This window comes from Sminthopsis crassicaudata, chromosome 2 (genome assembly GCF_048593235.1).
Source record: "Sminthopsis crassicaudata isolate SCR6 chromosome 2, ASM4859323v1, whole genome shotgun sequence".
In the NCBI taxonomy this organism is placed as follows: Eukaryota; Metazoa; Chordata; class Mammalia; order Dasyuromorphia; family Dasyuridae; genus Sminthopsis; species Sminthopsis crassicaudata.
The window spans coordinates 600,506,435-600,521,153 of NC_133618.1; the positions used below are offsets into that span (position 1 = coordinate 600,506,435).

Below are 14,719 nucleotides of genomic sequence, written 5' to 3' on the forward strand. Positions count from 1 at the left end.
CATATGAAGAAATGCTCTAAATCACTAATGATCAGAGAAATGCAAATTAAGATAATTCTGAGGTATCACCTCACTCCTTCAGATAATGATAAATTAGATTTTAAAAAGATAATGATAAATGTTGGAGGGGATGTGGGAAAACTGGGACACTAATGCATTGAGTAGTTGTGAATGATCCAACCATTCTGGACAGCAATATTTGCTCAAATGGCTATAAAGCTATATATATATATATATATATATATATATATACCCTTTGATCCAGCAGTGAGCCTGTATCCCAGAGATCATAAAAGAGGGAAAAAGACCCATATGTGCAAAAATGTTTGTTACAGCCCTGTGTTATAGCAGCAAGGAACTGGAAACTGAGTGGATGCCCATCAGTTGGGGAATGGTTGAATAAGTTATGGTATATGAATGTTGTGGGATATTATTGTTCTTTAAGAAACAATCAGCAGGATGATTTCAGAAAAGCATGGAGAAACTTACATGAACTGATGCTGAGTGAAGTGAGTAGAACCAAGAGAACATTGTACACAGTAACAAGACTATGTGAAGATCAACTATGATGGACTTGGTTCTTCTCAACAATAGACTTTGTTGTTGTTGTGTTTGCTTGGGCTTTTTTCTTTCTCATGTTTTTTTTTTTCCCACAAACATTCATTAAACACTTTCTATGTACAAGGTACTATACTAGGTGCAAAAGATACTCACTTAAAATTCCACCTGACCTTGAAATGGAGAGAATGGCCAATCTTAAAATAGTTTTATCCCCAATAGGGTTAAAATTTCAATGGATTATAGAAAATAAGAACAAAAAACTAAAACAAAAAATAAACATTTAGGAATATAGTCACAATCACTCCAAGCCCCACTTAGGAAAATTCCTAAAATGTAAGCAAAGGTTTGATCTCTGCCTTAATTTATCCTCTTTATATTTGAGGGAAAACTCGGGTTCCTAGAAACATTAAGAAAGAGCACAATATATTATAGTGTCTGTTGACAGACAGATACCAGAAGGGCAAGTTGGGGGAAAAAAAAAACACCTTTTCTTGGACATTCCCTCAGGCCTTGAACAGGTGAGCACAACTGGTAGCATCATCCAATATGCCTGTTCCAAGATGTGTTTAGGACCAAAGGCCCTCCTAGACAACTCCTTTATCTGCCAAGAGTCTCCTTTTTTCCTCTTTTTTGCCTTTTCTCTTTTTGCCCTTGGTTTGTCAAGGTTTTTTTTTTTTGTGTTTTTTTTTTTTTTCATTTTTTCCTTCAGATTTGTATGACCTTCCTTTTAACTTTATATTGTTTAATATTTCAATCTTTTTGTTGTTGTTGTTTGGGGGGTTTTTGTTTTTGGTTTTTGCTGAGGCAACTAGGATTGTGACTTGCCCAGGGTCACATAGGAAGTGTTTAAGTGTCTGGTTTAGATTTGAACTCAGGTCCTCTTGACTTCAAGACTGGTGCTCTATCTACTGTGCCACCTAGCTGCCCCTCAATCTTGTTTTTAACTCATAAAGGCTTCCTTGTCAGGTCATCATAGAATACAGGGGAAGAAACTCTTTGTTTAATAAAACTGTAGAGGAAAATTAAATTGAGCAGGAAAAAATTGACTAGTTTCATATCTCTAACAATATACCTCCCTCCCCAAATGTAAATGAACCAGTGACCCATTTTTTTAAATCATAAAAAAAATTTTAAATCATAAAAAAAAAATTTAAATGCAATGGTATATCCAGAGTAATTCTGGAGAGGAGAAAAAAATCACAGACAAAAGAAATGAATTCTATTATAAAGATAAGTTTTTGCAAATGAAAAACCAATAAAATTTACAAGGAAGATTTTTTTAAAAACATACCCTATAGGGAGGATGGAATCTTTTTAATAATTATAGTGTCATACAAAATATATAAGGAATTGAAGCAAATTTATGTAAGTAAGCTCTATTCCCCAGTAGATAAGCAGTCAATGGAAATAAGAATTCTCAAAAGAGATATGAATAAGCAACAATCATCTGAAAATTTGTTCAGTTTAAAATCCAAAAAAATTTAAAAAAATTAAACTTAGAAACAAATGCTACCTTAACTTACCCCTTACTAATTTGGCAGAGATTGGTGGGACTTTTTTTAAATGATAAATTTAAGTTCTGGAAAGAGTATGGAGAAAAAGGTTACCATCTCAGGCTGTGACGGATGATTCTTGACCAGAATCAGATTTCTATCTCACTTCCCAGTAACTAGCTTTAAATCACACAGCCATGAGCATACTTCCTCTTTCTTCCAGCTTCCCTTTAGCTATAGTTTTCTCACATTAGACTATAAGTTCCCTGAGGGGATAGTTGTTTTTTTTTTCTTGTTTAGTATGGTGTCTAGCATATGGTAAACACACAAATGTTTTATTTATCACATTCTTGGTGGAGATGTGAATTGATAAAATCTTTTTGAAAGGCAAAGTATTTATATCTACTGATCTATTAGAGCTCTATCATATGAGTATTATTGTTAGGGGGCAGAGTTATTATTTTTAAAGAACTAGGAGTTGAAGATAGAAGTTCAGTATATAATTCTGCCAGGTTGAAGTCCTGATCCAATGGAGGAGTCAAGTAGGAGGCTTGATTATGAAACTATTGGCATGTCTTCTAACCTCGAAAATGAAAAATGAAGTGAAAAGAACATATTGGTCTCCAGAAAAGAAGTATACTAGGAAGATAATTCAATTTCAGTAGTGACCTGTGGAAAACACCTGTTGTTTTCCCACTTGTATCAGCTACCTGAATTTCCTGGAAACTGGCAAGAGTTACCAATCTCAAATACTAGCTACTAATCTTCATATAACTAAACAGTTATAAAACTTGAGTATAAAATACGAGAGCCTCCCAGGTGGATGAGCCACTTACAAGAATGGAGGCAGTAGGGAGGCTCGTTTTTTTGGCCCTTTTAATTTCATCATGTCTGGCAGAAAAGAATTGGATGGAGCCTCAAGGTAAGAGAAACCACATAGGAGTCCTGAGAAGTGGGGAGGGACCTACAGGGGAGGGGGCAGTGCAAACAAATCGATAAATTTCTCTGACTCTCAGGTTTTCTCATCTGTTAAAAGGAGGAGAATGAGCTCTGAGATATTCCCAGCTCTGCCTTCCTATGAATCCAAAATCTGGGACTGAGGCTTCATTAGCCCATACCTTTCTTTGAAAAAACAAAGGCACAAGCAGGGTTAACAATATGATGCATTTCTAAATAGAGATGTTTTTATTGTAACTAATCATGAGAAGCCTTTTGCATTATAAATATTTGGCCTTCTTATTAATTCACATGTGTGATAGCTGTAGGATGTGTACATTTGTATGCATTTATGCTTGCCTTCCATCTTCTTTCTCCCTTTAAATAAAGAGAATGATATTATGTATTTTCAACATATAAATTTTAGGAGTTGGAAATTAATTTCTAGGCAGCACCAGTTCCTCTATCACTACTTTTTGCCAAAGGGCATTTAAAAATTATGTTTCCATTTGATTCATTCTTCAATGTGTTGGGAAAAGGGCTGGAGGGAATGACTCATTACTGATCACTTTGGTAGGGTACCTGAGTTCTTAAGTATTGTTCCAATCAGGCAAATCCAGTTGTGGAGGCCACCTAGGAGAGATCCAAAAGGCTCTGATCCTGAACCTCAAGGCCAATGAAAACTGCACCTGGACAATAGAAAGATCAGAAAACAAAACTATCAGACTCATCTTTTCCCACTTTCAGTAAGTCATTGAGCCTCAATTTTTACAGATTGTTATGAGACTTCAATGAAATAAGGAACGTTAATTTCTTTGCAAACATGAAGTGCCTCATAAATGTTGACCATTATATATATGTAATAGGGGAGAATGTGCCCCCCTTTGCCCTGGAGAAAGGGGGGAAAGCCAGAATAACATTAAATGTGTTGATTTCATAGGAAATTGACAAAGTGACATTGTGCTTCACCCTTCCCATTTGAAACATTACAGACAAGATGACAGGAATCCCTATCCGGATCAAATAGGCATTTATTTTTAATGTCAGTAAAACCTCAGCAATTAAGTATTCTTTCTCCTCCCACTTTCTTCTTAACTCCTTCAGATCTAGCTTCTGGCTTCCCAATTACAATTACACGAAAACTACTTTCTCCAAAGTTACCAAGGATCTTTCAGTTGCCAAATCCAATGGCTTTTTCTCAATCCTCATTCTTCTTGAACTCTCTACTGCTTTTGGCACTATTGATCACTCTCTCAAAACCCTTCTCTCTCGGTTTTAGGGATACCACTCTCTCCTGGTACTTTACACATCTGAAAGTTCCTTCCATGTCTCTTTGCTGGATTCCCTTTCAGATTAGACCATGATATCTAATCATAGGAATATCTCCGAGTTGAGCAGTAAACTACAGTAACTCCCTAGGCCCTCTAGGATCAAACAAAATGCTCTGCTGGGCATTCAAAGCCCTTCATAATTTAGGCCCCTTATACCTGTAATCGTCTTTCACCTTATTCCCCAGTGCATACTCTTCCATCCAGTAACACTGGGCTCCTGGCTATTCCACAAACTCTTGTTCACTCCATCTCTTGGCTCTAGGGATTCTCTTTGGATGTCCTCAATATCCGGAACACTCTCCTCCACTTAAACTACTGACCTTCCTGTCTTCCTTGAATCTCACCTACAGGAAGCTTTCCCCAGCCTCTCTTAAATCTAAGGTCTTCCCTCTGTTATTTCCTATTTCTCCTAGGTATGGTTCACTTTGTATATTTGTTTGCATATTGCTTTCCTCATTAGACTGTAAGCTCCTTGAAGGCAGAAACTGTCTTTTTTTTCTTCATATGAAATCCCCAATCCTTAGCACACAGTGACTGGCACACAGCAGGAGCTTAATTTGTGGTTCTTGACTGATTTAAGGCTCTGTTGAATCACTGTTATTTACTCCTTTCATGATGTTAAACAAATTACATAAGGGCCTTGGCTTTCTCATCTACAAAGCAAAGTGGTTGATTTAGATCTCTTCATAACTTTAAGGTCTTTTCAAATTTTGGTCCTTCAAATCAAAGATAAAAACAGTGCTGCCCCACAAGACTTTACAGTGTACTTGGGAGAGATAAAACAGGTGGATGGATTTATAATGCCAATCAGAAAATATATACATAGAAGTTTTTTTCAAAATGTCTTCTGAAAGGCTATTATAAGGAGGAATTCTATCTTGACAGCTCAAATAAGTCTTTTTTGTAACAGTAGAAGCCTCAGTTAGATTGGAAAAGACAGGTCAGATTTGAGCAAAGGGAGGAATTGCACTTTCTGGGTGGGGGGGATTAACAAGAACAAAGACATTAACTATATCAGAGCTGGGAACTATGATTACTGCTCTGGATACTAGATAGAACACATCCTGGATCATGGAAAGAGTAGATGCAGGAAAGACAAATCATTGCAATTGTTTTTTGTCCACAGACTTGACCCAGATGCAAAATGTGAAGTTGAAAACATTCAAATTTATGATGGTGCCTCTACTGAGATGCCTCTCCTTGGGAAAATCTGCAGCAAAGTAGACTACGTCCCAGTATTTGAATCATCATCTAACAGCCTGACATTTCAGATATCCACCAGCTCTTCAGAAGTACAAAGAAGTGCCTTTGTTTTCTATTACTACTTTTCATCGGAAAAGGGTAAGTTAGCACTAATTTAAGGAGAGAAACTTAAAGAACTATACTAGTGAAATTCAATAAAATCCTGAACACAATGCTCCAAAGTTTCAGGCTAGGATAGGGAGTGTTCAAATATGGCTTCAATTCAACAAGCTTATATTATTGAACATTATATTGAGCATTGTACTAGGAACTGGAGTTATAAAAATGCCCATCTCCAACTTATATTCATTCTATAAATGTATGTCTTTACACATGCATAAAAGTGCACATGTAATGTATACATGTACATAGACACGTCTGTGGACACATGTGGAGGACAGTATGTGTCAGGGGCTACCTGACCTTGCATACAGACTTTGATACTTCTGAGGCTGATTCTGTTATACAAACAAAATACAAAGTGATGAGGAAGGGAAAAGGAATGGAAATAGAGAACACTGAGTAAATGACTTTCTCTTCCTTTATAATACTGAGCTTTTAATAACATTGGGTTTTTATTCCTTTGCAATTACTACTGTTAATTGCAATAAGAGAGTAAGATCCTGGGTAAGCTTTGTGTCAAATTCAAGACCCAATTCCTTTGCAGGCTATTTGTGCCTGGACAAGGTTCTTTGGCTTTAATAGAACAGTTTCCACATTTATAGAAGGATAAAGACATAGTATCTTCACGTGACCCACTATCAATCAACTACTTGTGTTATCTAATGCAAACTGTTATTAATACTGTAAAATTAAATACTGTATGCAAAGAACAAGTCAGATTGTCTTTCTCTTAGCCTGACTAGAAATCTCAGAGAAAAAAGGGAACTGGACAACTTCAAGAGTACACAGTGGTGGGGTCTGGGCCAAATCACTTTAACTCTTTGTAGAGATGAAAGAAATAATTCTTGTAATAATCTAACTTCATGCATGTCATAGGGCCCCAATATTAAACCTGGTTAATACTTATAGTAACTGACTTTGCTTGCACCTGGATTTGTACCTTTCCATTGTTGTTTCAGGAATTGATAACTGCGGAGGTTATCTTGATGCTTTTGGGGGCTCCTTTACCAGTCCTAATTACCCAAGGCCTCACCCAGAATTTGCTTATTGTGTGTGGCACATACAAGTGGATAAGGGCTACAAAATAAATCTAAACTTCAAAGAGATTTTGTAAGTATTATACCCTGCTTAAAACCTATGTGTCATTGTAGTTATGTAAAGTGAAGTAAATGTCAGTTTTTTCTGTAGAACAAAGCAGCAAATGAAATGCTCAGTTTTATTCGGTGATCTGGTAACAAACAGAATTATCCATTTTCAAGGAATTAGAATATGATAAAAACTTCTAATATTTATTCTAATATTTCTAATATTTATATATTACTCTATGTATTTATATATTCTATATATTTATAATATATATATATACATATTTATAATATAGTTATAATATAGTTAATATCATTGCTGTTCAGTTGTGTCTAACTTCATGATCCTATTTAGAAGTGATTTGCAATTTCTTTCTCCAGTTTACTTTATAGATAAGGAAACTGAGGCAAATAGGGCTAAATGACTTGCCCAAGGTTACATATGTAGTACATTTGAATTCAGGTCTTCCTGACTCTAGTACTGACACTATGACCACTGTGCTACTCAGATGTCCAAATTATGAATAGCTATATGAAAAAATGCTCTAAATCACTATTGATTGGAGAAAAGCAAATTATAACAAATCTGAGGTAGCACTTCACACTTATCAGGCTAATATGCCATAAAAGGAAAATGATAAATATTAGAAGGAATGTGGAAAAATTGGAACATAAATGCCCTGCAGGTAGAGTAGTGAACTGATCCAACTATTCTGGAGAATATTTGGAACTATGGCCAAATAGCTCTGCAAATGTGCATACTCTGATCCAGCAATACCGTCACTGGAGCTTGACTATCACCAGTCATCCTGAATCTGGTCTTGACACTGGACTTCAGTGATTTTACAGGAAAGAAGGAGACTGATGACTTTGCACAGGTCTAAAGTTAAATCCAATTCACACGCAAGTCATCATCCTCATGATGTCATTGACCTTCAAGCATGAAGAACAATATTATGCAATTCATTTAAACTTCATTTAACCTTTATGGGCCTCAATTTTGTCAAATATTAAAAAAGGAGTCAGATTGAGCTCTAAAGCTCATTTGAGATCTATAGTTATATTATGGGCTTATGAGTTGAGTGTTAAAAATTCAGAAGGCATCATTATTAGAAAGTAGTATTGCCCTTAAAAGTCAAAAGACTCTAGTTTTAGCTCCTGACTTTGAAGCCTAGCAACTGGGGGCCCAAAAGACAAGTGACCTTCAAATCTCTGAATCTCATGCTTCCTCCTTTGTGACAAGAAGATAACACTTCCAATTTTAAAGGGTTGTTATAGTTAAGTACTTTAAAAATCACAAAGTGCTTAAATGTGAGATACTATAATTTAGTTTTCAAAAATCAAAGTGTTTAAATGTGAAATACTATAATTTAGTTTTTAAAAAGCAATGACCACTGCAGAAACATTCTAATCAGTAGAGTTTCACGACTGTGGAATCCACAGTTGCTGTGTGCACGCTGAAAATCTACTTACCACATTTCTCTGATTCTTTAGCTTAGAAATAGATGACAATTGCAGATTTGATTTTGTTGCTATCTATGATGGTCCCTCCACAAACTCTGGCTTACTTGCACAAGTATGTGGCCGGATTGCACCCACCTTTCAATCTTCTTCAAATATTCTGACAGTTGTGCTCTCTACGGATTACGCCAATTCCTACCGAGGCTTCTCTGCTTCTTATACTCCAATTTATGAAAAAGAAGTCAACAGTAAGTCACAGTCCATCTTCTCTTACTGGTTTTTAATAATTTCAAGACTGCATGAAGTCATTCCTTTAATAAACTACAATTAAATATATAATGTATATTTACCAATATAGTTATATGGTTATGAGATGGATTATTATAGTAGATACAAAGATCAGTGGTTCCTATCTTCAGATTCTAGAATCAAATACTTTCTCTCCTTAACTGCTTGTGATTTTCCACTGTCCTAACACCAAAAACACAAGGCCTCAGTTTAAATTCTGGGGCAGGAATTCTTTAGCATCATGAATTCCCTTAGCAATATAGTCAAGTTTATGGGCCCCTTCTCTGAATAATTTTAATTGCATAAAGTCAGACACATAGCATTACAAAAAGAACCAATTACACTGAAATAAAGTTGTCAAAATGTATTTTTAAAAAATTCACAGATCCCAAGGTTAAGAATCCTTAAACATCTAGGGATTAAATTTCTCTCTGCCATCTTTCTAAATGTAGATAGTATAAATCAATGTTTTCCATCCTTCAGCTGTGGAAGTAAATGGAATAGGGTGAGAATCAAATAAGATGCGCCCTACTTTGTGCTCCAACTCTTAAATTCTTTTGGAAACAAGAATTGTATCCCACTTTTAGTAACTCAAAATCCAAAGTGAATCCAATGTCAGTAAACAGTGTTTCTAATCTGAAACTGAATGTTAATGATTTAGGAATAAGTAGTAATCTAAACTATTTTATAATTAATAAAATGTAAAACCTCAAATACAGCAAGACATTGCTAACACAACTCAGAGGTTTCCTAAAGCCAAGTCCTTAAAGTAAAATTTTAGTATTAATCAGTTATTTAATAGTAAACCATCTGGAAGATTATATTGATAATAATATTAGCTTTTCAGACTCTAATATGCAACCTAAAGTTCATAAGCACAAGAAAATGGTGTAACTTTATGCTATCTACATGTCTTATAATTTGGGGCAAAATACCTTTCAGTGATATGGCTTTTAAATGCTCCTTTATGACAAGTTTTATGTAACTCATCTGGGACCAGTTTGTATAAAGCATAACTGTCTCTTTTCCTTGACAGCATCCCTGAGTTGCTCTTCTGACCAAATGACAGCTATCATAAGCAAATCTTATCTGGAGTCACTTCACTACAATGAGAATAACTTACAACTGAATGATCCACTGTGCAGACCAAAAGTATCAAATGTTTTGGAATTTTCTTTCCCTCTAAATGAATGTGGTACAATTAAACAGGTAAACCATGACAAAGATGCATGCTAATGAGTTTAAGTGATTCTCCAAATAGATGCATGAATTATCACAGTAACTGAAGAACTGAAGCATTCAGTTCAAAACATAGATAATGTTTAATAATATGTTTAAAAATAAACCATTGATGACTAAAGGGACACAAAGTTTAATAGGCTAATGAGAATTTAAATATGTGATACTGGTAGTTTTCTAAATGTATTTGCACAGAAAAGTTCAAAGCACTATCATTTATCTTTCATCCATAGTTATATAACAAGATGAAAAAGATGATGTCCTATTCATTCAGGCACTATTAAGCACTGGGGTTACAAAGAAAAGTTCCTAATCTCAGAGTTTACTTTTGTCTTAGAGGAAATAACATGAACAAAGAATGAAGTATATGCAAAATAATTTCAGGGAAAGAGCATTAAGTCAGTTAGGTAAAGCCTTGTGAAGGATATACTTATCCTAGATTTATGAATGCATATAAAGGAGAGAAGAAAAAAACAAGCATTTATTAAACACCTACTCTGTGCTGAACCCATGCTAAGAGCTTTATGAATATTACCTCCATTGATCCTCATCACAACCTTGGGAGAGAGGTGCCTTATTCTCCCCATTTTATAATGAAGAAAATTGAGACAAACTAAAATCAAATGAATTACCCAGGGTCACAGAACCAGTGTTCATTGATTAATTGGCAATATAGTTATGTCTACTGAAGAAAGCTGACGTTTTAGTATTCTGTTTAACGTATATAATTTTTTACTGTTTTCCTTTCTTATTGCTCCAGTATTTTCAGATGCAAAAATGAGTTTGATTTATATTGAACTTTATACTTACATAGAATCTTTAAACCAAGGATTTTGCTTTTGTTTGTTTTTTAAATAAGGATTGTGTCTATTTTCAGAATTTTTTTAATGCTGCAAGTTATACATAAAATATCATTTGCATCCCACAGGTCAAAGATCATACCATTACTTACACAAACATCATCACCAGTACTAACTCTTCCAGTTCTGCAGTGATCACTCGTCAGAAACACTTCCAAATTATTCTGAAATGTGAAATGGAAAACAATTCCACCGTAGAAATAATGTACTTAACAGAAGATGATATAATTAAAAATATAACTGCCTTGGGGAAATATAATATAAGTATGGCTTTTTATGAGTCAGAATCTTTCAACAATCCTTTACTTAGTTCACCATACTATGTGGATTTGAACCAAACACTCTTTGTTCAAGCCAGTCTTCATGTACTAGATCCAAATCTAGTGGTGTTCCTTGATACCTGTACAGCATCTCCCACATCTGACTTGGCCCCACCAATGTATGACCTAATCAAGAGTGGGTATGTACTTTATATAATCCTATTTAGCAATAGCATTGTTTTCTTAAAATTTTAGTTGGTATACTTAAATTTTAAATTATATACCTTTCCTAATATCTCCTTTCAGAAAGTTACACAATGAAAGAGAATGAAAAAATAGGGAAGAAAAATTTAGCAAAGCCAACTAGCCAACCATGACATTAAAAAAAAAAAAAAAAAAGTCTGTCATTATGTACAGTGTTTCATATAGGAAAGGATACCTTTTTCTTATCTCTTTTCTTTGGGATCAAGCTTGATCATTATAATTTTGCAGCAACAAGAAAAAAAATACTAAAAAATTATGTCCCGGATAGGAGCATTTTTCCTTTTTGTTAGTACTCTAATAAATTATTGAAAATTAACGACAACAAGAAAGCCTAAAATGTAACTCTTTGATATAATCTGAAAGGTTCAAAAAAATGAAGAGGAAATAATTTTGATCTAAATATTTTATGTTGTTAAAAATGTGAGACAATTTTATGTTATGATAAACATTAGTTAAAAGGTCACTCAAGATAAAATAATTCCAATTGGATCCTCTATTCTTTAAAGTTGGGGGATCTGTACACAAGATCTTTGCTGATAGTAATTTGTTTTTTAAGATTGTTTTATGCTAATTTAACTTTAGCTTTTCTTCTAAACTTCTGTATATCTTCTTGCGGATCTCTAAAAATAGCCTATTCTTTCAAAATATTATACTATTAGCATCTCTTCAAAGTACTTCATCAAGTCAAAGGTAATGCCAATGGAATGAAAACTCTGGCAGGTTTTTACTACACTAGAGGTTTCAAATATCACCTTAGTAACAGATTTGGTCTGCATTCTAGGAACAATTCTATGTAATATGAAGAGGAGTATTATCAGCAATACCAGAGTATTATTGGTGACCTATAATCAGTTGTCCTAGAAGCACTTATTAAGTGCCTACTATATACAAGACATTGTGCTAAGTAAACAAGAGGTCTGAGTAGGAGGCAGTGGAGTTGAGCCACTAACGGACTCATTTTCAAGTTATCCAAAAAAAAAAAAAAAAAAAGGGAAGGATTACAGAAGCAATGGGATCATAGACATATTAAAATACTATTCACATGGCATAATGGGGTGTTTTCCCCCATATAAGTGGCAACAATTTTACATTGACTTTCCACAATCTTATTCATTCCTCTTTTTTGACTAATAACACAAAAGGGGAAAGTTCTAAGGTTAGAGACAGGCAACCTTCTCTGAGTTATAAAACTCGAGAGCTGAAAAAGATCTTCACTGAACTCATGATTTTGATTAATTATATGAGCATTCAGACAAACAGCGCAGTTAATTAATGCAAACTTGTCGTTCTCTTTTTTGTTTAATTCTCTTTCCCAATTTTATTTTACTTGAGTGCTGAGGGAAAGTAACCAGCCATGCCAACGAGAAAATTGTTGAGTCCAATATTTGAGTTAAAATCATTTTTTAACTTTGTTATTCATTCTGTTACAGATGTAGTAAAGATGACACTTGTAAGATCTATCCCCCATCTGGGCACTATGGAAGATTTCAATTCAGTGCTTTTAAGTTCTTGAGAAGGCTTGGATCTGTTTATCTCCAATGTAAAGTTTTGATTTGTGAAAGCAATGACACACAATCTCGATGTAATCAAGGTTGTATCTCCAGAAGAAAAAGAGACATTTCTTCATATAAATGGAAAACAGAATCAGTCATTGGTCCTATTCGTCTGAAAACACATCATACTGCAAATAGCAATTCAGGTAAGCAACATGCTTATTTATGAAGTAGGAAATCAAAGGAAGAAGAAAATATTCATGAGTTGTCTTTTCTTACAGCATATAAATTTCAAGCTTAAAGGTTTTAAAGAGAAATATTTTGACAAAGTCCTAAATAAGTTTATAAATGATTTTCTTTTCAAATAGTTCCATCACAATGATGATATGATTTTAATTAAATTTTCAATATTTCACTTGCATTAATCCTCCACTAAAATGTCAGTAGAGTGTCCTTTTGTCCTTGAAAGCTCTGTTGATAAAGCTCATGTTATTGACAAGTTCTACCAGAGTAAAAAACAGCAATAAACTTTGACTAAGTATTTTTTCAAGGCCAATTTCATTCTCTTCCAGATTACCTAAGAATCAGGACTTATGAGGTCTTGCAAATGCATGACTTGAGCATTTTTTAAAAGGAAAAAACAAGTTATCTTTGAAGATAAAACTATTAATCATTAAAAGTGTAAAGGAAAATAGATAGCAACGAACTTGACATATCATAGTAGAAAGAAAGGATCTACACTTTAAAGCATCAGCTACCTGGTTTATAAAATGAGAGCAGTCCATGTTCTATCTACTTTTGAGGACTGCCCTAAAGAACCAAAGAAAGTGGTATATGCATAAATGCTTTCTAAATAGAAAGTGCCAAATAATCTAGATTATGAATGCCATGTGTTATTGCTACTTCCAAAAATATTGAAGTTCATAATCTCAGTTGAGTCAACTGATTCTTTTCTAGTCAAATTTTCAAACATATACCACAGAGTATATCAAGATCATATACACTGGAAATATTTTAATCACTTGGTTACAAAACTGATATGAATTTGAAATTAAAATCAGTTTAGAAGTTATCTTACTTGCATTTCAAAGACAGCTAATCAGTTTAAATGCTTGTGAAATAGATTTCCTACTCAACATCATCATTTAGTTACTATTAATGAACACTTTGCATTTGAAAATTATGTTTGAATTCCACAAGTCCAAATTCCCATGTTTTCAAAGCTCAATTCATCCTATATGGACAAATTTCATTCTAAAGTTCATATTGACACATTCAATGTACCATTTAAAACTGATGTATGAATCTAAAGCTATTCAAATTTTCTCACTATTCTTACCATTAAATTATCATTTGTGGATCACTATGTATGGATATATTTATGGATGTTACTGCCCAGTCGTTTTTAGTCATGTCCAACATTCTGTCTCCCCCACCCCACGGTTTCCTTGGCAAAGATCCTGGAGTGGTTTGCCAGTTTCCTTCTCCAACTCATTTTATAGCTGAGGAAATCAAGGCAAACAGTGTGAGTGACTAAGACCAAATTTGAACTCCAAAAAAGAAGAGTCTAACTCCAAACCAGCATTCTGTACACTGTGCCACTCAGCTACAATATATGTATGGATATATATATATATATGTATATGTATGAAAAGTCTAATTCTGCTAAGTAATTTATTGTGCTAGAAAAAAACCCTCCTTTTTCTGGATCTGATATATTTTTTCTAACTAAAGAATTTCAGAATCAAGTCCATCCAGAAGAAAGTCAGCAGGCACAGCTTTTCAGCAGTTTACAGATCCTCTCCTTTATGGTCCTGGCTCTGAATGTGGTGATTGTGGCAGCAATGCTAGTGAGACATTTGAGAAATCATGGAACAGAATGCAAATATCAGAAGCTACAGAGCTACTGACAGAAGTACCCAGCCTCAAGTGAAAAATATTTTCCCAAAACATCTAATAAAATTTTGTTTTACAAATGGACAATTAATTTTGAGAATTTCTAAAATAAATCTGAAGGGAACCTAATACCGAATAAAACCAATAAATTCCTACAACATTTGGTGAAAGTATATTTCATTTAATG

General features: G+C 34.1%; 1 protein-coding gene across 1 annotated transcript; it reads left to right on the forward strand.

Annotated features, from left to right (window-relative positions):
* The first annotated feature begins 2,867 nt into the window (after window positions 1-2,867).
* LOC141553072 (CUB and zona pellucida-like domain-containing protein 1) lies at window positions 2,868-14,546 on the forward strand. The gene is made up of 9 exons (XM_074284965.1): window positions 2,868-2,976; window positions 3,601-3,736; window positions 5,448-5,662; window positions 6,646-6,796; window positions 8,266-8,480; window positions 9,557-9,729; window positions 10,688-11,079; window positions 12,574-12,842; window positions 14,371-14,546. Exons 1-9 carry the CDS (start codon window positions 2,895-2,897, stop codon window positions 14,544-14,546), a joined length of 1,809 nt encoding a protein of 602 aa, XP_074141066.1. The 5' UTR covers window positions 2,868-2,894.
* The last annotated feature ends 173 nt before the right edge of the window (window positions 14,547-14,719 follow it).

Coding starts and splice junctions, on each gene's coding strand:
- LOC141553072 (XM_074284965.1), top strand. CDS start 2,895: ATGGAGGCAGTAGGGAGGCTCGTTTTTTTGGCCCTTTTAATTTCATCA. Junction 3,737..5,447: donor CTCATCTTTTCCCACTTTCA/GTAAGTCATTGA, acceptor TTTTGTCCACAG/ACTTGACCCAGATGCAAAAT. Junction 12,843..14,370: donor TACTGCAAATAGCAATTCAG/GTAAGCAACATG, acceptor TTCTAACTAAAG/AATTTCAGAATCAAGTCCAT.